The 25,069-nt window shown below is 38.3% G+C and overlaps 1 protein-coding gene and 1 non-coding gene across 2 annotated transcripts in view; both read left to right on the forward strand.

Moving 5' to 3' along the window:
- LOC123878010 (irregular chiasm C-roughest protein-like) overlaps positions 1-25,069 on the forward strand; it is a 96,708-nt gene that overhangs the window by 66,388 nt on the left and 5,251 nt on the right. Inside the window, exons 13-16 of the mRNA XM_045925027.1 lie at positions 18,138-18,283; positions 20,192-20,345; positions 21,093-21,319; positions 22,011-22,193. Coding sequence (XP_045780983.1) covers positions 18,138-18,283; positions 20,192-20,345; positions 21,093-21,319; positions 22,011-22,193 — 710 coding nt within the window. The remainder of the gene's footprint in view (positions 1-18,137; positions 18,284-20,191; positions 20,346-21,092; positions 21,320-22,010; positions 22,194-25,069) is intronic.
- LOC123878250 lies at positions 19,113-19,227 on the forward strand. Its single transcript, XR_006798806.1, has one exon. It is a non-coding gene; the product is annotated as a U5 spliceosomal RNA (small nuclear RNA).

The following is a 25,069-nucleotide window of genomic DNA, read 5'->3' on the forward strand; positions in this document are numbered from 1 at the left end:
TTTTGTTAGCGCCTTGAGAGAGTAAATCCCGAGAAAAATACCGCTTGCAAGGTAGCGGTTTTACAGAAAATAAAAAAGTTTCGAAAAGATCTCGGAAAGAGGTCTTTTTTTTAGCTTTTTACGAAAAAAGAGGTGTAATATTTTCAGGGTTCATGAATGTGTAACTTTGTTCCACTATAACTTCTAAATGACTGAACAGATTTCAATCTATGGGCTATCTGATACTGGCTTTAAATTTTTTTTTAAACAATATGGCGGCTAACGGTATGGCGCTATTTTCTATTTTACTTTTTAGTTGGTTTTTGGTAGGGCCGTTGTGTTTTTGATTTTTTTTAATTACGACTACATACTACCTAATAATTATATTATACATTAATATATGTATATTGTATATACTTGCATCACCTGAGTCTAATATATATAGCTAGGTCCTTTGCACCATTTTGGTTGCCTGGAAGAGATCACTAGGTAGCGATAAGGCCGCCAAATTGTACTGCCTATATTTTGTTTAACTTTGTACGAGTATGTGTTTTTCTGTATTAATTTTGTGGCGTACAATAAAAGTAGATATATTCATTCATTCATTGATTGATTCATACCTCTGGAATAGCCCATTTCTAGTGGGTACAGATACGCGTTGCCGCATAGAAGTCACGAATTCAGAACTTAACTCGCGGAACGTGCCCGCAGATAATTAACATTCTATACCAGCGCCGCATATGAAGTGCGAGTTCCAAACATCCATTTGTACGAGAGTGTATTGAATTCTCTGATTTTGAATTCCGAAATTCAATTTTTTGCTACAACAAGTGTAAATTAAAAATTTATAACACCCCCGACAAGTGATGGTTACAGTAAGAACTAGAAAAGAGCTGATAACTTTAAAACGGCTGAACCGATTTTCTTGGATTATAGCTAAGAACACTCTCGATCAAGCCACCTTTCAAACAAAAAAACAAAATTAAATTCGTTTCATTAGTTTAGGAGCTACGATGCCACAGACAGATACACAGATACACACCTCAAATTTATAACACCCCTCTTTTTGGGTCGAGGGTTAAAAATCCGTTTGTCCCAAATATAATTCTTTCCGGAAATAAAAACTTAGCAAGTGACGTAACTAATGTTTCTCACTCCCATACTCCACTTATTTGTCGCAGCGAATAGGTATAAGAGCTATAACAGGGCTCTCTCCGTCACTTACTCCATACAATCGTAGTTCCAATTTCATTTGAATATTAAGCAACCAAAGTCCATGAAATTTTGCAGACATATTCTAGAAACTAATATCAATGCCTGTGGTGTTTTAGATTTTTCTAAAAATATGTAGTTTTAAAATTATAGGGGCTCAAAGATTTGTATGTAAATTTTTAAGACCGCGTAACTTTGAAACCGAATATTTTAACGGAAATCTGGAAAACTACAGACATAGATTTTAGTTCCCGGAACGTTTCTACAGAATTCCATTGAGTATGATTGGTTAGTATTCCAATGAGAGACGAACTACGTTTGTTTGGAGCGAGTGACGAGACCCCTCTTAAAGAAAAACTCGCTCAGCGATGCTCTCTTGGTGGTCAATACACTCGCTTTACCTATGGACTAAAAGCCGGCGCGTGCTATACCTTCGTCCATATTTATTTACTTACTATATTATAATGCGAAAGTGTGTGTCTGTCTGTCTGCTAAATTTTTACGGCCCAACAGTTTAACCAATTCTGACGTTTGGTACAAAAGCTTATATCCTGGGGACGGACAAAGGCTACTTTTATCCCGGAAAATCAAAGAGTTCCCACGGGATCTTCAAAAACCCAAATACACGTGGACGAAGTCGCGGGTATCCTCTAGTTATTTTATAAAAGCTGCAAGTTTCTCTTCGTATTGTCCCCAACACAGGGAGGAACGATCAGCGACTATGAAGTTTGGATCATGGTGGCTTTGGGAGATAACAGGATATCTTACGTCAAAGTCTACGTACGGTGGTTTCGTCTGGCAGGGGGTTGCTGTGATACTAAGGGTCTGGCAATGCATGACGTGATTTCTAACGCTAATTTTCTCCGCAGAAAATATATAAATTAGTCTATGATATGGGATCATAAATCGATTATTATATATTTATTATACTATATATAGCTCAATTACCACTCACTCACTCACTCACTCATTGACATAATTGTTCTCCTAGAAAGAGAAGGAAAATGATATAGTGATGTAGGGGAGATGTGGTCGGATTCGCGAACCCTCTGGGGAAAAATTATGACATTTCAGAAAAACAAGATGGCGGCCGATGTGATTTTTGCAGCTCCGTTGTTTTCCAACCGATTTTGTTGAGTTTTGCAAACTTTGAAGAAAGTAGTAAATGATTAATAAAAAAAGTAGAAAAAATTGGAAAAACAAGATGGCGGCCGAGCCGTAGCGTCTTCAAAATTTTGATTTTTTGACCCCGAACCGCGGTGCCACAGATCCGAAACGGGGTAATCGAGGATAATTATTTTTTCTGGTTTCGCCCACGATTATCCTGTATTTTGACAGAACGAGAGTGGTTTTTAAAAATTCAAGATGGCGACTGTCATGGCGGCCGTTTTGTTCGAGGTACGAAAAAACGCAATTTTAAAAGTTAAATATCTCAATGTTAGCAACATCGGAGCGATTCGGTTTCTATCAAGCCGTTGTACGTACACGCTCGAGGTATAGATTGGAGGAAAAAAATTACCCCATTTTTCGGGAAATTTCGAGATTTTCGGGAAATTGTAAAAAATCGAAATACGCACTTTTAGCAAAATTCGAGTATGAGTGATTACGTGTTTTGCTCGTACAAATGACATTTGGGTATTTTTGTCACCGGAGACTGGCAACACTGGAATTTATCAAAGTAAAAGTGATTTTTGACACGGTCTTTTTCACGGTATCCCCTTTCGCGTGGGTGCGAGCGAGAGGAAAGATTGAAACGTCATCAGGACCGGTATATCCTGTAGTTAATAGGAAAAATATGAAACCGTGTAAAATCTTTCTGTGAAACGAGCTGGCGGCCATTTTGTATTTTTTTTAATTTTTCGAAATTTCGATCACGTTTTTGAGGCAGTTGGCAACATTTTGGAAAGTCAATATGTATGAATCGATTGTGTATCTCGGCTGGCAGTATGGAGATATGCAACCGGTGTTGCCACTTTTGGGGAGATTTTCGAGATTTTTAACTAAGAAACTCTTGTAAAATTTTGTATGAAAAATTTTTTTTTCACTGATGGTGTCGTATAGAAAACAAAAACTTAGTAAGCCAAAATTATGGAGAGAGCTGATGATTGAGGATATCGGAGACGGGTGAAGGGCCCGCTTAAGGTATTGAAGATAGGTGGGGGGTGCTCGAGCAAATGTCATTCATGACGTCATCCAATTGCCAAAAAGCTGAAAAAAACTTCAAAATGGCGAAAAAAAGATGGCCGCCATACAAATTTCGCCGGCGTCCAGCTCGGAGGGTATAAAAGATGGAGGTGCGGTTTCTTGGCAAAAGAGGATTAGGATTCAAAGGTTTACTCGATAAATAGAAAAAAAATTCAAAATGGCGGAATTTAATTTTCCATACATTTTGTATGGCGAATATTGAATGCCTCATTCTCCTAGAAAGAGACAAGAAACGATACGATGATGTTTGGAAGATATGTTTGGGTGCGGGATGGGAGTCGGGAAAAATTATGACATTTCAATAAAACAAGATGGCGGCCTATATGATTTTTGTAACTCTTTTGTTTTCCAACCGATTTCGCTCAAACTCACAATCTTTGAAGAATGTAGTAAATGATTAATAGAAAAAGTGGAAAATTTTGAAAAACAAGATGGCCGCCGTAAAAATTTCGTCGGTGTCTATCTCGGAGGCTATAAAAGATGCAAGAGTGGTTTCTTGGCAAAAGATGATCAGGGTCCGAAGGTCTACTCGGTGGAACAAACTCTGCATGCTCGCGGACCACTTTAGTGGTCCGCGCACCCACGCACCCTACTAAATTATTATCCTAATCTACAAAAAATAATATGGATGTCGTTTTCAGGGTTTTCCAGGGTGCTGATTTTGATAATGACATTTATTTTGAAATCCAAGATGGCGGACTTACATTTTCTACAAAAAAATAGAAATGCCTGTCATTTTATGGGGTTTTTCGGGGTGAATTATGTATCTTAATAAATCAATTTGGTTTTATATAATAAAGTTAACCTTACCACGTCACGTGAGCTGCTTTAGCAGCTCGCGCACCGAGCAAAAACTAGTTATACTATATATAGCTCGATTACCACTCACTCACTGACTGACTCATTGACATAATTGTTCTCCTAGAAGGAGACGGAAAATGATATAGTGATGTAGGGGAGTTGTGTTCGGATTCGGGAGTCCTCTGGGGAAAAATTATGACATTTCAGAAAAACAAGATGGCGGCCGAGGAGATTTTTGCAGCTCCGTTGTTTTCCAACCGATTTCGTTGAATTTTGCAATCTTTGAAGGAAATAGTAAACGATTAATGGGAAATGTGGAAAAAATTGGAAAAACAATATGGCGGCCGAGCCGTAGCGTTTTGAAAATTTCGATTTTTCGACCCCGAACCGCGGCGCCACAGATCCGAAACGGGGTAATCGAGGATTATTATTTTTTCTGGTTTCGCCCACGATTATCCTGTATTTTGACAAAGCGGGAGTGATTTTAAAAAATTCAAGATGGCGGCTGTCGTGGCGGCCGTTTTGTTAGAGGTACGAAAAAACGCAATTTTAAAAGTTAAATATCTCAAAGTTGGCAACATCGGAGCGATTCGGCTTCTATGTAGCGACTGTACGTATAGGCTCGAGGTATAGATTGGAGGAAAAAAATTACCCCATTTTTAGGGAAATTTCAAGATTTTCGGGAAATTGTAAAAAATCGAAATACAGACTTTTCGCAAAATCCGAGTATAAGCGATTATGTGTTTTGCTCGTGCAAATGACATTTAGGTACTTTTGTTACCAGAGACTGGCAACACTGGAATTTATCAAAGTAAAAGTGATTTTCGACACGGTCTTTTTCACGGTATCCCCTTTCGCGTGGGTGCGAGCGAGAGGCAAGATTGAAACGTCATCGGGAGCGGCATATCCTGTAGTTAATAGGAAAATTATGAAACCGTGTAAAATCTTTCTGTGAAACGAGCTGGCGGCCATTTTGTATTTTTTTTTATTTTTCGAAATTTTGACCACGTTTTTGAGGCAGTTGACAACATTTTGGAAAGTCAATATGTATGAATCGATTGTGTATCTCGGCTTGCAGTATGGAAATATGCAACCGGTGTTGCCAGTTTTGGGGAGATTTTCGAGATTTTCAACTAAGAAACTCCTGTAAAATTTTGTATGAAAATTTTTTTTTTCACTGATGGTGTCGTATAGAAAACAAAAAGTTAGTAAGCCAAAATTATGGAGAGAGCTGATGATTGAGGGTTTCGGAGACGGGTGAAGGGCCCGCTTAAGGTATTGAAGATAGGTGGGGGGTGCTCGAGCAAATGTCATTCATGACGTCATCCAATTGCCAAAAAGCTGGAAAAAAATTCAAAATGGCGAAGAAAAGATGGCCGCCATACAAATTTCGCCGGTGTCCAGCTCGGAGGGTATAAAAGATGGAGGTGTGGTTTCTTGGCAAAAGAGAATCAGGATCCGAAGGTCTACTCGATGAATAGAAAAACAATTCAAAATGGCGGAATTTATTTTTCCATACATTTTGTATGGCGAATATTTTATGTTTTATTCTCCTAGAAAGAAACAATAAACGATACAATGATGTTCGGGAGATATGTTCGGGTGCACGATATGAGTAGGGAAAAATTATAACATTTCAGAAAAACAAGATGGCGGCCGACGTGATTTTTGCAACTCTTTTGTTTTCCAACCGATTTCGTTGAAACTCGCAATATTTGAGGAATGGAGTAAACGATTGATAGAAAAAGTGGAATTTTTTGGAAAAACAAGATGGCCGCCGTACAAATTTCGTCGGTGTCTATCTCGGAGGCTATAAAAGATGGAAGAGTGGTTTATTGGCAAAAGATGATCAAGATCTGAATGTCTATCGGTGAAATAATCTCTGCATGCTCGCGGACCACTTTAGTGGTCCGCGCACCCACGCACCCTACTTTATTAACCCCAACTACCCCGTTTTTACAAAAAATAATATGGATGTCGTTTTCAGGGTTTTCCAGGGTGCTAATTTTGATAACGACATTTATTTTAAAATCCAAGATGGCGGACATGCACTTTTTAAGAAAAAATTTATGGCTTTGAAGAATGTACTAAACGATTAATAGAAAAAGTGGAAAATTTTGGAAAAACAAAATGGCCGCCGTACAAATTTCGTCGGTGTCTATCTCGGAGGGTATAAAAGATGGAAGAGTGGTTTCTTGGCAAAAGATGATCAGAGTCCGAAGGTCTACTCGGTGGAACAAACGCTGCATGCTCGCGGACCACTTTAGTGGTCCGCGCACCCACGCACCCTACTAACTTATTATCCTAATTTACAAAAAAATAATATGGATATCGTTTTCAGGGTTTCCAGGGTGCTGATTTTGATAATGACATTTATTTTCAAATCCAAGATGGCGGACTTACATTTTCTACAAAAAATAGAAATGCCTGTCATTTTATGGGGTTTTTCGGGGTGAATTATCTTAATAAATCAATTTGGTTTTATATAATAAAAGTTAACCTTACCACGTCACGTGAGCTGCTTTAGCAGCTCGCGCACCGAGCAAAACACTAGTTATACTATATATAGCTCGATTACCACTGACTGACTCACTCATTGACATAATTGTTCTCCTAGAAAGAGAAGGAAAATGATATAGTGATGTAGGGGAGATGTGTTTGGATTCGGGAACCCTCTGGGGAAAAATTATGACTTTTCGGAAAAACAAGATGGCGGCCGACGTGATTTTTGCAGCTCCGTTGTTTTCCAACCGATTTCGTTGAATTTTGCAATCTTTGAAGAAAATAGTAAACGATTAATGGGAAATATCGAAAAAATTGAAAAAACAAGATGGCGGCCGAACCGTAGCGTTTTCAAAATTTTGATTTTTCGACCCCGAACCGCGGCGCCACAGATCCGAAACGGGAAATCGATAATAATTATTTTTTTCTGGTTTCGTCTATGATTATCCTGAATTTTGACGGAACGGGAGTGGTTTTTAAAAATTCAAGATGGCGGCTGTCGTGGCGGCCGTTATGTTAGAGGTACGAAAAAACGCCATTTTAAAAGTTAAATATCTCAAAGTTGGCAACATCGGAGCGATTCGGCTTCTATGAAGCGATTGTACCTATAGACTCGAAGTATAGATTGGAGGAAAAAAAATACCCCATTTTTTGGGGAAATTTCAAGATTTTCGGGAAATTGAAAAAAATCGAAATACAGACTTTTCGCAAAATCCGAGTATGAGCGATTATGTGTTTTGATCATACAAATGACATTTGGGTATTTTTGTCGCCGGAGACTGGCAACACTGGAATTTATCAAAGAAAAAGTGATTTTCGACATGGTCTTTTTCCAGGGGCGATCGTTTCGCGTGGGTGCGAGCGAGATGAGAGATTGAAACGTCATCGGGAGCGGTATATCCTGTAGTTATTGGAAAAGTTGTACAACGATGTAATTTATTTCTGCGAAACGAGTTGGCGGCCATTTTGTAATTTTTTGAATTTTTCGAAATTTTGATCACGTTTTTGAGGCAGTTGGCGACATTTTGAAAAGTCAATATGTATGAATCGATTGTGTATCTCGGCTGGCAGTATGGAGATATGCAACCAGTGTTGCCACTTTTGGGGAGATTTTCGAGATTTTCAACTAAGAAACTCCTGTAAAATTTTGTATGAAAAATTTTTTTTTCATTGATGGTGTCATATAGAAAACAAAAACTTAGTAAGCCAAAATTATGGAGAGAGCTGATGATTGAGGATATCGGAGACGGGTGAAGGGCCCGCTAAAGGTATTGAAGATAGGTGGGGGGTGCTCGAGCAAATGTCATTCATGACGTCATCCGATTGCCAAAAAGCTTAAAAAAAATTCAAAATGGCGAAGAAAAGATGGCCGCCATACAAATTTCGCCGGTGTCCAGCTCGGAGGGTATAAAAGATGGAAGTGGGGTTTCGTGGCAAAAGAGAATCAAGATCCGAAGGTCTACTCGATGAATTGAAAAAAAATTCAAAATGGCGGAATTTATTTTTCCATACATTTTGTATGGCGATTATGAATGTCTCATTCTCCTAGAAAGAGACAGAAAACGATACGATGATGTTCGAGAGATATGTTTAAGTGCACAATACGAGTAGGGAAAAATTATGACGTTTCAGAAATACAAGATGGCGGCCGACGTGATTTTTGCAACTCTTTTGTTTTCCAACCGATTTCGTTGAAACTCGCAATCTTTGAAGAATGTAGTAAACGATTAATAGAAAAAGTGGAAAATTTTGGAAAAACAAGATGGCCGCCGTACAAATTTCGTCAGTGTCTATCTCGGAGGCTATAATAGATGGAAGAGTGGTTTCGTGGCAAAAGATGATCAGGGTCCCAAGGTCTACTCGGTGGAACAAACTCTGCATGCTCGCGGACCACTTTAGTGGTCCGCGCACCCACGCACCCTACTTTATTAACCTCAACTACCCCGTTTTTACAAAAAAATGACTTGGATGTCGTTTTCAGAGTTTTCTAGTGCGCTGATTTTGATAACGACATTTATTTTGAAATCCAAGATGGCGGGCGTGCACTTTTTAAGAAAAAATTGATATAGGTGTCGTTTTATTGTGTTTTCGCGGTTAATTTTGTATCTTAATAAATACTATCGTTTTAATACTTGTCAACCCAACCACGTCACGCGAGCTGCTTTAGCAGCTCGCGCACCGAGCAAAACACTAGTTATTATATTATTTATTTATTATACTATATATAGCTCGATTACCACTGACTGACTCACTCACTCATTGACATAATTGTTCTCCTAGAAGGAGACGGAAAATGATATAATGATGTGGGGGAGTTGTGTTCGGTTTCGGGAACCCTCTAGGGAAAAATTATGACATTTCGGAAAAACAAGATGGCGGCCGAGGTGATTTTTGCAGCTCCGTTGTTTTCCAACCGATTTCGTTGAATTTTGCAATCTTTGAAAAAAATAGTAAACGATTAATGGGAAATGTGGAAAAAATTGGAAAAACAAGATGGCGGCCGAGCCGTAGCGTTTTGAAAATTTCGATTTTTCGACCCCGAACCGCGGCGCCACAGATCCAAGACGGGGTAGTCGAGGATAACTATTTTTTCGTGTTTCGCCCACGATTATCCTGTATTTTGACAGAACGGGAGTGGTTTTAAAAATTTCAAGATGGCGGCTGTCATGGCGGCCGTTTTGTTCGAGGTACGAAAAAACGCAATTTTAAAATTCGAATATGTCAAAGTTGGCAACATCGGAGCGGTTCGGCTTCTATGAAGCGATTGTACGTATGAACTTGAGGTATAGATGGGTGGGGAAAAATTACCCCATTTTTCGGGAAATTTCAAGATTTTCGGGAAATTGTAAAAAATCGAAATACGGACTTTTCGCAAAATCCGAGTATGAGCGATTACGTGTTTTGCTCGTACAAATGACATTTGGGTATTTTTGTCACCGGAGACTGGCAACACTGGAATTTATCAAAGTAAAAGTGATTTTCGACACGGTCTTTTTCACGGTATCCCCTTTCGCGTGGGTGCGAGGGAGAGGAAAGATTGAAACGTTATCGGGAGCGGTATATCCTGTAGTTAATAGGAAAATTATGAAACCGTGTAAAATCTTTCTGTGAAACGAGTTGGCGGCCATTTTGTATTTTTTTTAATTTTTCGAAATTTTGATCACGTTTTTGAGGCAGTTGGCAACATTTTGGAAAGTCAATATGTATGAATCGATTGTGTGACTCAGCCGGCAATATCGAAATATAGAAACAGTGTTGCCACTTTTGGGGAGATTTACGAGATTTTCAACTAAGAAACTCCTGTAAAATTTTGTATGAAAAATTTTTTTTTCACTGATGGTGTTATATAGAAAACAAAAACTTAGTAAGCCAAAATTATGGAGAGAGCTGATGATTGAGGATATCGGAGACGGGTGAAGGGTCCGCTCAAGGTATTGAAGATAGGTGGGGGGTGCTCGAGCAAATGTCATTCATGACGTCATCCAATTGCCAAAAAGCTGGAAAAAAATTTAAAATGGCGAAGAAAAGATGGCCGCCATACAAATTTCGCCGGTGTCCAGCTCGGAGGGTATAAAAGATGGAAGTGAGGTTTCTTGGCATGAGATGATCAGGGTCCGAAGGTCTACTTGATGAATAGAAAAAAAATTCAAAATGGCGGAATTTATTTTCCCATAGAAAATGTATGGCGAATATTGAATGTCTCATTCTCCTAGAAAGAGACGGAAAACGATACATTGATGTATGGGAGATATGTTCGGATGCGCGATATGAGTACGGAAAAATTATGACATTTCAGAAAAACAAGATGGCGGCCTATATGATTTTTGCAACTCTTTTGTTTTCCAACCGATTTCGTTCAAACTCGCAATCTTTGAAGAATGTAGTAAACGATTAATAGAAAAAGTGGAAAATTTTGGAAAAACAAGATGGCCGCCGTACAAATTTCGTCGGTGTCTATCTCGGAGAATATAAAAGATGGAAGAGTGGTTTCTTGGCGAAAGATGATTAGGGTCCGAAGGTCTACTCAGTGGAACAAACTCTGCATGCTCGCGGACCACTTTAGTGGTCCGCGCACCCACGCACCCTACTTTATTAACCTCAACTACCCCGTTTTTACAAAAAATGATATGGATGTCGTTTTCAGAGTTTTCCAGGGTGCTGATTTTGATAATGACATTCATGTTTAGATCCAAGCTGGTGGACATGCACTTTTTAAGAAAAAATTGATATGGGTGTGGGTTTTATGTGTTTTTGTGGTGAATTGTATATCTTAATAAATAAATTTGGTTAAATATAATAAAGTCAACATAACCACGTCACGCGAGCTGCTTTAGCAGCTCGCGCACCGAGCAAAACACTAGTTATACTATATATAGCTCGATTACCACTCACTCACTGACTGACTCATTGACATAATTGTTCTCCTAGAATGATGTGGGGGAGATGTGTTCGGTTTCGGGAACCCTCTGGGGAAAAATTATGACATTTCAGAAAAACAAGATGGCGGCCGAGGTGATTTTTGCAGCTCCGTTGTTTTCCAACCGATTTCCTTGAATTTTGCAATCTTTGAAGAAAATAGTAAACGATTAATGGGAAATGTAGAAAAAATTGGAAAAACAAGATGGCGGCCGAGTCGTAGCGTTTTGAAAATTTTGAATTTTCGACCCCGAACCGCGGCGCCACAGATCCAAGACGGGGCAGTCGAGGATAACTATTTTTTCGTGTTTCGCCCACGATTATCCTGTATTTTGACAGAACGGGAGTGGTTTTAAAAAATTCAAGATGGCGGCTGTCATGGCGGCCGTTTTGTTCGAGGTACGAAAAAACGCAATTTTAAAAGTTAAATATCTCAAAGTTGGCAACATCGGAGCGATTCGGCTTCTATGAAGCGGTTGTACGTATTGATTCGAGGTATAGATCGGTGGGAAAAAATTACCCCATTTTTAGGGAAATTTCAAGATTTTCGGGAAATTGAAAAAAATAGAAATACGCACTTTTAGCAAAATCCGAGTATGAGTGATTATGTGTATTGCTCGTACAAATGACATATGGGTATTTTTGTCACCGGAGACTGGCAACACTGGAATTTATCAAAGTAAAAGTGATTTTCGACACGGTCTTTTTCACGGTATCCCCTTTCGTGTGGGTGCGAGCGAGAGGAAAAATTGAAACGTCATCGGGAGCGGTATATCCTGTAGTTAATAGGAAAATTATGAAACCGTGTAAAATCTTTGTGTGAAACGAGTTGGCGGCCATTTTGTATTTTTTTTAATTTTTCGAAATTTTGATCACGTTTTTGAGGCAGTTGGCAACATTTTGGAAAGTCAATATGTATGAATCGATTGTGTGACTCAGCCGGCAATATCGAAATATAGAAACAGTGTTGCCACTTTTGGGGAGATTTTCGAGATTTTCAACTAAGAAACTCCTGTAAAATTTTGTATGAAAAATTTTTTTTTCACTGATGCTGTCGTATAGAAAACAAAAACTTAGTAAGCCAAAATTATGGAGAGAGCTGATGATTGAGGATATCGGAGACGGGTGAAGGGCCTGCTTAAGGTATTGAAGATAGGTGGGGGGTGCTCGAGCAAATGTCATTCATGACGTCATCCAATTGCCAAAAAGCTGGAAAAAAATTCAAAATGGCGAAGAAAAGATGGCCGCCATACAAATTTCGCCGGTGTCCAGCTCGGAGGGTATAAAAGATGGAAGTGTGGTTTCTTGGCAAGAGATGATCAGGGTCCGAAGGTCTACTCGATGAATAGAAAAAAAATTCAAAATGGCGGAATTTATTTTCCCATACATTTTGTATGGCGAATATCGGATGTCTCATTCTCCTAGAAAGAGACAGAAAACGATACGATAATGTAGGGGAGATATGTTTTGGTGCGCGATATGAGTAGGGAAAAATTATGACATTTCAGAAAAACAAGATGGCGGCCTATATGATTTTTGCAACTCTTTTGTTTTCCAACCGATTTCGTTGAAACTCGCAATCTTTGAAGAATGTAGTAAGCGATTAATAGGAAAAGTGGAAAATTTTGGAAAAACAAGATGGCCGCCGTACAAATTTCGTCGGTGTCTATCTCGGAGGCTATAAAAGATGGAAGAGTGGTTTCTTGGCAAAAGATGATCAGGGTCCGAAGGTCTACTCGGTGGAACAAACTCTGCATGCTCGCGGACCACTTTAGTGGTCCGCGCACCCACGCACCCTACTTAATTAACCTCAACTACCCCGTTTTTACAAAAATTGATATGGATGTCGTTTTCAGAGTTTTCCAGGGTGCTGATTTTGATAACGACATTTATTTTGAAATCCAAAATGGCGGGCGTGCACTTTTTAAGAAAAAAATTGATATAGGTGTCTTTTATGGGGTTTTCGGGGTAATTTGTGTATCGTATATAAAAAAAATCGGTTTAATACAACTCATAAACCTAACCACGTCACGCGAGCTGCTTTAGCAGCTCGCGCACCGAGCAAAACACTAGTTATACTATATATAGCTCAATTACCACTGACTCATTGACATAATTGTTCTCCTAGAAAGAGAAGGAAAATGATATAATGATGTAGGGGAGATGTGTTCGGGTGGGGGAGTCGACTGGGGAAAAATTATGACATTTCGGAAAAACAAGATGGCGGCCGACGTGATTTTTGCAGCTCCTTTATTTTTTAAGAGATTCCGTTCAAACTCGCAACTATTAAAGAATGTAGTAAACGGTTAACAAAAAATGTGGAAAAAATTGGAAAAACAAGATGGCGGCCGAGCCGTAGCGTTTTAAAATTTTTGATTTTTCGACCCCGAACCGCGGCGCCACAGATCCGAAACGGGGTAATCGAGGATAATTATTTTTTCTGGTTTCGCCCACGATTATCCTGTATTTTGACAGAACGGGAGTGGTTTTTAAAAATTCAAGATGGCGGCTGTCATGGAGGCCATTCTGTTCGAGGTACGAAAAAACGCAATTTTAAAATTCGAATATCTCAAAGTTGGCAACATCGGAGCGATTCGGCTACTATGAAGCGATTGTACGTTTAGGTTCGAAGTATAGATTCGAGGAAAAAAATTACCCCATTTTCAGGGAAATTTCAAGATTTTCGGGAAATTGTAAAAAATCGAAATACGCACTTTTAGCAAAATCCGAGTATAAGTGATTATGTATTTTGCTCGTACAAATGACATTTGGGTATTTTTGTTGCCAGAGATTGGCAACACTGGAATTTATCAAAGAAAAAGTGATTTTTCGACATGGTCTTTTTCACGGAATCCCCTTTCGCGTGAGTGCGAGCGAGAGGAGAGATTGAAACGTTGTCGGGAGCGGTATATCCTGTTGTTAATAGGAAAATTATGAAACCGTGTAAAATCTTTGTGTGAAACGAGTTGGCGGCCATTTTGTATTTTTTTTAATTTTTCGAAATTTTGATCACGTTTTTGAGGCAGTTGGCAACATTTTGGAAAGTCAATATGTATGAATCGATTGTGTGACTCAGCCGGCAATATCGAAATATAGAAACAGTGTTGCCACTTTTGGGGAGATTTTCGAGATTTTCAACTAAGAAACTCCTGTAAAATTTTGTATGAAAAATTTTTTTTTCACTGATGCTGTCGTATAGAAAACAAAAACTTAGTAAGCCAAAATTATGGAGAGAGCTGATGATTGAGGATATCGGAGACGGGTGAAGGGCCTGCTTAAGGTATTGAAGATAGGTGGGGGGTGCTCGAGCAAATGTCATTCATGACGTCATCCAATTGCCAAAAAGCTGGAAAAAAATTCAAAATGGCGAAGAAAAGATGGCCGCCATACAAATTTCGCCGGTGTCCAGCTCGGAGGGTATAAAAGATGGAAGTGTGGTTTCTTGGCAAGAGATGATCAGGGTCCGAAGGTCTACTCGATGAATAGAAAAAAAATTCAAAATGGCGGAATTTATTTTCCCATACATTTTGTATGGCGAATATCGGATGTCTCATTCTCCTAGAAAGAGACAGAAAACGATACGATAATGTAGGGGAGATATGTTTTGGTGCGCGATATGAGTAGGGAAAAATTATGACATTTCAGAAAAACAAGATGGCGGCCTATATGATTTTTGCAACTCTTTTGTTTTCCAACCGATTTCGTTGAAACTCGCAATCTTTGAAGAATGTAGTAAGCGATTAATAGGAAAAGTGGAAAATTTTGGAAAAACAAGATGGCCGCCGTACAAATTTCGTCGGTGTCTATCTCGGAGGCTATAAAAGATGGAAGAGTGGTTTCTTGGCAAAAGATGATCAGGGTCCGAAGGTCTACTCGGTGGAACAAACTCTGCATGCTCGCGGACCACTTTAGTGGTCCGCGCACCCACGCACCCTACTTAATTAACCTCAACTACCCCGTTTTTACAAAAATTGATATGGATGTCGTTTTCAGAGTTTTCCAGGGTGCTGATTTTGATAACGACATTTATTTTGAAATCCAAAATGGCGGGCGTGCACTTTTTAAGAAAAAAATTGATATAGGTGTCTTTTATGGGGTTTTCGGGGTAATTTGTGTATCGTATATAAAAAAAATCGGTTTAATACAACTCATAAACCTAACCACGTCACGCGAGCTGCTTTAGCAGCTCGCGCACCGAGCAAAACACTAGTTATACTATATATAGCTCAATTACCACTGACTCATTGACATAATTGTTCTCCTAGAAAGAGAAGGAAAATGATATAATGATGTAGGGGAGATGTGTTCGGGTGGGGGAGTCGACTGGGGAAAAATTATGACATTTCGGAAAAACAAGATGGCGGCCGACGTGATTTTTGCAGCTCCTTTATTTTTTAAGAGATTCCGTTCAAACTCGCAACTATTAAAGAATGTAGTAAACGGTTAACAAAAAATGTGGAAAAAATTGGAAAAACAAGATGGCGGCCGAGCCGTAGCGTTTTAAAATTTTTGATTTTTCGACCCCGAACCGCGGCGCCACAGATCCGAAACGGGGTAATCGAGGATAATTATTTTTTCTGGTTTCGCCCACGATTATCCTGTATTTTGACAGAACGGGAGTGGTTTTTAAAAATTCAAGATGGCGGCTGTCATGGAGGCCATTCTGTTCGAGGTACGAAAAAACGCAATTTTAAAATTCGAATATCTCAAAGTTGGCAACATCGGAGCGATTCGGCTACTATGAAGCGATTGTACGTTTAGGTTCGAAGTATAGATTCGAGGAAAAAAATTACCCCATTTTCAGGGAAATTTCAAGATTTTCGGGAAATTGTAAAAAATCGAAATACGCACTTTTAGCAAAATCCGAGTATAAGTGATTATGTATTTTGCTCGTACAAATGACATTTGGGTATTTTTGTTGCCAGAGATTGGCAACACTGGAATTTATCAAAGAAAAAGTGATTTTTCGACATGGTCTTTTTCACGGAATCCCCTTTCGCGTGAGTGCGAGCGAGAGGAGAGATTGAAACGTTGTCGGGAGCGGTATATCCTGTTGTTAATAGGAAAATTATGAAACCGTGTAAAATCTTTCTGTGAAATGAGTTGGTGGCCATTTTGTATTTTTTTTAATTTTTCGAAAGTTCGATCACGTTTTTGATCCCAGTCGACGACGTCGGACCGTTTCGGTTTCTATGAAACGATTGTGCGTATAGACTTGAGGTAAAGATTGGTGAAAAAAAATTACCCCATTTTTTGGGGAAATTTCAAGATTTTCGGGAAATTGTAAAAAAACGAAAAACGGACTTTTCGCAAAATACGAGTATGAGCGATTATGTGTTTTGCTTGTACAAATGACATTTCGGTATTTTTGTCGCCGAAAACTGGCAACACTGGAATTTATCAAAGAAAAAGTGATTTTCGACATGGTCTTTTTCACGGAATCCCCTTCGCGTAGGTGCGAGCGAGAGGAGAGATTGAAACGTCATCGGAAGCGGTATATCCTGTAGTTAATAGGAAAATTATGAAACCGTATAAAATCTTCCTGTTAAACGACTTGGCGGCCATTTTGTATTTTTTTTAATTTTTCGAAAGTTTGATCACGTTTTTGAGGCAGTTGGCAACATTTTGGAAAGATGACATGTGAGGATCGATTGTATGACTTGGCTGGCAATATCGAAATATGCAAACGGTGTTGCCACATTTGGGGAGATTTTCGAGATTTTCCCCAAAAACTCCTCCTGTAAAATTTTGTATGAAAAATTTTTTTTTCACTGATGCTGTCGTATAGAAAACAAAAAGAAAATCGAGGAAAAATTTGGAAAGAGCTGATGATTGAGGATGTCGGAGACGGGTGAAGGCCCCGCTTAAGGTATTGAAGATAGGTGGGGGGTGCTCGAGCAAATGTCATTCATGACGTCATCCAATTGCCAAAAAGCTGAAAAAAAATTCAAAATGGCGAAGAAAAGATGGCCGCCATACAAATTTCGCCGGTGTCCAGCTCGGAGGGTATAAAAGATGGAAGTGTGGTTTCTTGGCAAAAGAGGATCAGGATCCAAAGGTCTACTCGATGAACAAAAAAAAAATTCAAAATGGCGGAATTTATTTTTCCATACATTTTGTATGGCGAATATTGAATGCCTCATTCTGCTAGAAAGAGACAGAAAACGATACAATGATGTTCGGGAGATATGTTCGGGTGCGGGATGGGAGTCGAGAAAAGTTATGACGTTTCAGAAAAACAAGATGGCGACCGACGAGATTTTTGCAACTCTTTTGTTTTCCAACCGATTTCGTTGAAACTCACAATCTTTGAAGATAGTACCAAACGATTAATAGAAAAAGTGGAAAATTTTGGAAAAACAAGATGGCCGCCGTACAAATTTCGTCGATGTCTATCTCAGAGGCTATAAAAGATGGAAGAGTGGTTTTTTGGCAAAAGATGATCAGGGTCCGAAGGTCTACTCGGTGGAACAAACTATGCATGCTCGCGGACCACTTTAGTGGTCCGCGCACCCACGCAACCTACTTTATTAACCTCAACTACCCCGTTTTTACAAAAATTATATGGATGTCGTTTTCAGAGTTTTCCAGGGTGCTCATTTTGATAACGACATTTATTTTGAAATCCAAGATGGCGGACATGCATTTTTTAAGACAAAAATCGATATGGGTGACGTTTTATTGTATTTTCGCGGTTAATTTTGTATCTTAATAAATACTATCGTTTTAATACTTGTCAACCCAACCATGTCACGCGAGCTGCTTTAGCAGCTCGCGCACCGAGCAAAGCACTAGTTATATTATATTATTATAGCGAGAAAAGATAGAGGATCCTTCAGCGTATTTCCGGTTTAGGTATTTACATAGTATTTTTAACCCTCGACCCAAAAAGAGGGGTGTTATAAGTTTGACGTGTGTATCTGTCTGTGGTATCGTAGTTAATAAACTAATGAACCGATTTTAATTTAGTTTTTTTTGTTTGAAACGTGGCTTGTGTACTATAATTAGTGTTTTTTTTCTAGGTCCACCAAGAATAATGTCAAACCAAACACAGTATGGAGTAGAAGGCGGAAGCGTCCATATTGAATGCGTGTCTTTCTCCGTTCCGAAACCTGATTTGGTGATTTGGAGTTTCGGTGGAAACGAGCTCAACTCTTTTCATAATCATGTAAGACATTCTGGCAATAACTATTGAATCTAAGTACAACTTTTTAGAGTATTCGCATCCTCCTCTTACTAATGTAATATGAAAAGGACAGACACAGTTTGACAGTTTTAAATTTAATTTAGTAGAGCCGTCAAACCTCGTGACTTTAGCTGAAAGTTGCGAGCCTATGTTTAAATTAAGTACGGTATTAAGGTACGAGTTTATTTTTTTTTACTATTTTAGCTTAGTTAAATTTAAAAAAATACTCAAGAAAGTTTTTATTTCAAAAATATTGATATTTCGACGCTAGTAACTTTTAACATAAGCAATATTTCATTAAAAATAACGAAAAAAACGTTATCGCTTTTTGTATAATTAACTATGATCCTCTTAACCAATAAAGCTCGATTAAATGTTCACGTTCGTGAAACAAAATATGTTTTTGTATGTCTTTTCATTGCCCATCCGTTTAACTGATTTTGACACAGAGATAGCTTCTAGGTACATATACACTTTTTAATTTCAGTTGTTGAATACTATTATGTAAGCTCATTTAGGTAGGCAACTATAGTGATAATTAATAATGTAAACATAAATCGAAAGCTATGAGCTATTTTTGTACTAACGTCAAGGTTGTTTTTTAATCAATTATTAATCAAAAAGAATCATTAAATTACTATATCGTTTCAATAAACAACCAATAATAAATAGTCAGTGCTGCCATCTTTAATGATCTATGCAAACAACTGTTAAATCCTAAACCTGTCGCTAGATGTCGCTATCCCTGAAAAGTTCAAGGTATCGTTTTGCTCACAAGGATGACTTATAGTTTACCCATGTGTTAGTATCGTTACTCTGGTTTCCCTTCAAAACGCATAAATCTTTCGCCTTTTACTAAAGATTTCCGTGGAGGGGAACACTCAAATGAGTCTTTAAAATTTTTGACGCCCTACGATCGTAGGGCTTATTAATCTGTAAATATCAATAGTTTGGATTGTAATAATAAATGTTCTGATGATTTGTATAGTACACTGTACACAACTTCACGCTGTACGGAAGGCGTAAACGACAGATAGACACACGAGTGATCCTATGAAACGTTTTTAGGGTTCCGTAGCCAAATGGCAAAAAACGGAACCCTTATAGATTCGTCATGTCTGTCTGTCTGTCCATCCGTATGTCACAGCCACTTTTTTCCGAAACTATAAGGAAAAGCATCATTATAATGTAGTGCGCACGTTTTGAGATCTCACTACGTATCTATGGATCTCACTCACCATTTTAGCGTTATCTCGCAACCTACCATGTCAAAAATACGGTTCACCTTTAAACTTTTCATCCTTTTTCCCACGCTATGTGGGGTCGGCACAACATGTCTTTTTCTTCTACTCACTTCTGTCATACGCCAATGCATTTTCCACCCCTTTAAACACATATACTCCTTTTCGTAATCCATCCACTTTTTCTTTGGTTCACCTTTAAATTAAGAGGGGACTCTCCGTCACTCGCTCCATACAAACGTAGTTCGTCTCTCATTGGAATACTAACCAACCATACTCAATGGAATTTTGTAGAAACGTTCCGGGAACTAATATGCCTGTGGTTTTCCAGATTTCCGTTAAAATATTCGGTTTCAAAGTTACGCGGTCTTGAAAATTCACATACAATTAATCTTTGATCCCCTGTAATTTTAAAACTACATATTTTTAGAAAAATCTAATACACCACAGGCACAGATACTAGTTTCTAGAAGTAGTAGTAGTACTAGTAGACTTTGCTTAATATTCAAATGAAATTGGGACTACGATTGTATGGAGTGCGTGACGGAGAGTGCCCTGTTAAGTGTTGAAATCTTGCTTTTGACATGAACGTTGCTAAAATGCCACGTGAGATCTCAAAATGCATGCATTGTACGATACTTTTTTGCAGGACTATGTTTTCTTGGAAGAGTCTTTGCCGGACGGATTGACCAAGTCCACGCTGATCATAAGGGAGAGCCAAATGAAACACTTCGGTCCCTACAACTGTACTGTGTCCAATGCATATGGCACTGATAGTATGGAAATTAATGTTATACCTGACAGTAAGTGTTTATTCGAACAATAAAGGCCGAGTCACACCAATTGGGTACACGTAACACGTGCGTAGTGACGCGCGTAAACCCCTAACACACCGGGTTACGCATACGTCCACGCTTTACGCAAGCGGTGTGCCATGTTTCATACAGTTCCATACATTACAACGCAATGGTACGTGCTGGTTCGATTCCCGGCAGGGGTTTGGAATTTTATAATTTCTAAACTGGTCTGGTCTGGTGGAGGCTTCGGCCGTGGCTAGTTACCACCCTACTGGCAAAGCCGTGCCGCCAAGCTATTTAGCGTTCCAATACGATGCCGTGTAGAAACCAACGGAGTATGTGCCATACCCCTTCCAGGTTAGCCCGCTTCCATCTTAGACTGCATCATCACTCATAATATCTATGATCATCACTTACCACCAGGTGAGATTGCAGTCAAGAGCTAACTTGTATCTTTAACAAAATGATTTTACCCAAATCAGTCTAGTTTTTTAACCATACCAAAAGTTTCAATAGCTTTTTAGTAACTACTAGCTGATGCCCGCGACGTTCTTAAAAACCCGTGGTAACTCATTGATTTTTTGGGATTAAAAGTAGCCTATGTCTTAATCCAGGGTAAAATCTATCTCCTTTCCAAAGAGATCCATTCAGTAGTTTTTGCGTGAAGCAGTAACAAACATACACACACATATACACACAAACTTTCGCCTCTAAGTATAATATTAGTGTGATAAATCGTCATTTTTGTTACAGAATCGATCCCTCTCATAGTGATAGTATGCACCGGGTCCTCAATAACGATACTCATCCTTATAATCATGCTCACGGTAATGCTGTGTCACCGAAGAGCTAAGGACGTGAAGAAGCCCGATATTACGGACCTTGGCAAAACTTGTGACCCCTACAAGGATACCGATCGGAACTCCAATATAAGTGACTTGAAACTTGAGTTGAGACAGGTTGAAGGGAGCTGTGATATGGTGAGAGGATTTGATATAGTTTTTAACCCCCGACCCAAAAAGAGAGGTGTTATAAGTTTGACGTGTGTATCTGTATATCTGAGTATCTGTCTGTGGCATCGTAGCTCCTAAACTAGTGAATTGATTTTAATTTAGTTTGTTTTGTTTGAAAGGTGGCTTGATCGAGAGTGTTTTTAGTTGTAATCCAAGAGAATCGGTTCAGCCGTTTGAAAGTTATCAGATCTTTTCAAGTTACTGTAACCACTTGTCAGGGGTGTTATAAATTTTTAATTTACACTTGTTAGTACTTTTCTATTGTAGTTTTTACTTAACTTAATTGATCATGTTTATGAAATAGTGATGATTATTACGTGAATTTAAGGAACTACTGCAATAAGCTACACAATCGCTATACTAAAAAAAACCGGCTAAGTGTGAGTCAGATTCGCGGTTCGTACTCGGGTATTTATTCCAACATTTTGCAAGATAAATCAAAAACTATTATAGAGCATAAAAATAAATAAAAGTCTGTTTTAGAATGTACAGATAAAGCCCTTTCATATGATTCCCCACTTGGTATAGTTATCTTACTTTGAAAATTGAAAGAACAGACGGACAGACAGATAGACAACGAAGTGATCCTATAAGGGTCCCATTTTTCCTTTAAAGGTACGGAACCCTAAAAAGCTTTAAAATGGAATACAATTCGCAGGACCTCTCAAACAACGGTTCAGAGACAGACCTCCGGTCAACTTTGCAATTGACGACAAACTTGGGCCTCCCACTAGCCGGTCCCGTTCCTCTGCCGGATACAGCCTACGACAATGAACTAATGAAACAATATCAGCGGTACAGCGGGGATTTCAATCAACCTTTACATAATATTCATTTTAAGGTATGTAATGTCCTTCCATGAAGAATTTCGTACCATTTAGAAAAAGCAGAACTCAAGGAGATTTTAATCTATGAATTGTACAGGGTGTAACCAGAACACTAGCAAAAACGAAGACAGGTGATAGTGATGATTACTGATAAGGTACCAAAAAAAAAACGCGAAAAAAATAAATATCCTGTATTTTTTAAAAGTTTACAATATATTACAAATAAAACATCTGACTGACGCTAGAGGTCAACGAACGTTTCATAAATAGGCTACTCGGGGTCAATGCCACGTCGTACGTCCACGGGAACAGTCCTCGGACTAGGAGGCCGACCACTTTCCTCCTTTATATAATTTATAATATTATTATTTATAGATAGATAGATAGATAGAAACACTTTATTGCACACAAAAATACATGTAAAGGATAACAACACAGTAAGAAGAAAACAGAAAAAAAACAATTGTGTGCAAAGGCGGCCTTATTGCTTGGAGCAATCTCTACCAGGCAACCTTTGCTGAAAGGAGAAGTTATAGGGTTGGATAGTACCAATTTATATTTAGTAAATAAATAGAACAAGAAGTTATTTTTGTTAACACGAAAATTTTAGGTAATAGGACTTGGTTTCATTGAATTTAGTATCAAGTTACAATTTCTTACTTGAATTTCAAGTCACGATTCATATTATTTCACCGGCAAGTTTATAAGGTCTTAGATAATACTAAATATTTAGGGCCTCAGTAACTCTATTTCTATACTAGCGACTTGCCCCGGCTTCTAACGGCTAGCTTAAAAGAAATTATTGCACTATGTATTATATTCGCAAGATGTTCTTAAATTATAGCCTTATATTATAACCTTCTCAAATAATATTCCACTTTCTATTGGTCAAAACCATATGATAATTTGTAGGTACCTGCAGTAGTTTCTGACCTTTATTAGCCCGAACAAACACGAACTCAGCGTTCTCAGTGGCGGAGGTTTTAATTTATTATATTACTAGCTGATACCCGCGACTTCGTCCGCGTGGTTTAGGTTTTTATCCCATGGAAACTCTGATTTTCCGGTATAAAAAGTAGTAGTCTCTCTATAGGTCTTTAACTATATAAATACAAAAAATTACGTCGATCCGTTGCTTCGTCGTTTTTATGGGATGCAAGCTATCTCTACCAAATTTCGTCAAAATTGGTTAAACGGATGGGCCGTAAAAAGCTAGCAAACAGACAGACACGCTTCCGCATTTACAATATTAAGTAATATTGAGTAATTCATATATAGAAGATTCAATACAATTAAGTAGGTATAAAAAATGTAGACTCGTAAAACCTCAAGACCGGCAATATGGGAAACCTAACCAAGATATAGGTTAATTGAAACTGATGGGCAGTCTGCTTTAGTTAACATTCAAGTTACTTTACCGGCAACTTGGCAACTAAATAATGCAGCGCAACCAAGAAAGTTTGCCCTTAATGACATTAATGACGCAAGAGCTGATATTCTAGTCTTAGAAGGTATTGAAAACTAAACTTATAAGCTCTCTAGTAAGGAGGGTTTCAATATTGAAGGAAAATTGAATTTAAAATGAAGTCACTTTTTCTTATAAGAGCTGTATGAAATATTTTAATATTATAATAGTCTGATTTTTGAGGTGGAATTCTGACAGATGTCATTTTGGACATTTTAGGTGGGTTATTTGTATAAAGAAAACCGGCCAAGTACGAGTCAGACTTGCGCACTGAGGGTTCCGTACTCGGGTATTTTTCCCAACATTTTGCACGATAAATCAAAAACTATTATGCATAAAAATAAATAAAAATCTGTTTTAGAATGCACAGGTAAAGTTCTTTCATATGATACCCCACTTGGTATAGTTATCTTATTTTGAAAATTGAAACATATTTAATTTTTTTTTTAAATGATGTGACCACTAATTCTCGGTTTTCAGATTTGTTCCTGTATTTGTGCTATAAGACGTACCTACCTGCCAAATTTCATGATTCTAGGTTAACGGGAGGTACCCTATAGGTATCTTGACAGACACGACGGACAGACAGACAGACAGACAACAAAGTGATCCTATAAGGGTTCCATTTTCCTTTTGAGGTACGGAACCCTAAAAAGGGCTACCACCGGTTTTACCCCCAAGTAACCCTTTATTCTTTATTTATTTGCATTCACGTCTTACATCATAATAAAAAAATTATAATATTACAACCTACAACATGAAGCCCCGTCAGGACGCTGCAAAGTAATTAAATATAAATAAAATGTCAAACCCTAAATCTTTGTTAACATAAAAAAGCCCGGATTTCTTCAAGAGTGGTAATCCTTATAAGGTTTGTTACTATGCATTCTACCTTGGTCTGGCCTGTTAATTTTTTTTTCACCCACACCAATTGTTTCGAATAATTAATAAAGTGTGCCATTTGTTTAAATAGTGGTCTACTAACTAATAATTTAATACAAATGTAGGCTTTTGTAAATTTTATCTTTAGTATATATTCATAGCCATTTTACATTTTATTTGAATTCGTTACCTTCATTTGTGGAAACTGTTTTATCTCTGATAACGTTAAGAAAGTCAGAATTCCACGGAATTAAAACTCAGAGAGCTGACCTAAGCTTGTCTTTCCTTCTTTGAATATTACTATTAAGTTTATCCTTCAAGTACCATTGTAAAGGATTGTTGTAAAATCTGAAACTATACCTGTCGCTATTCGGAACGTGACTGGAAATTCGGATCACGAAACGTAATTTGACGCTCAAAGCAATGAAACTTTGTCAACATTACCTAAAACTATGTTATTAAATTTAATACGGCCTCGGCCGGCTCAAATTTTAGCCGGAGAAGGCCAATTTATGGGACCAGTTCCTAATTTAGGGTTTGTTT

This window comes from Maniola jurtina, chromosome 25 (genome assembly GCF_905333055.1).
Source record: "Maniola jurtina chromosome 25, ilManJurt1.1, whole genome shotgun sequence".
Classification (NCBI taxonomy): Eukaryota; Metazoa; Arthropoda; class Insecta; order Lepidoptera; family Nymphalidae; genus Maniola; species Maniola jurtina.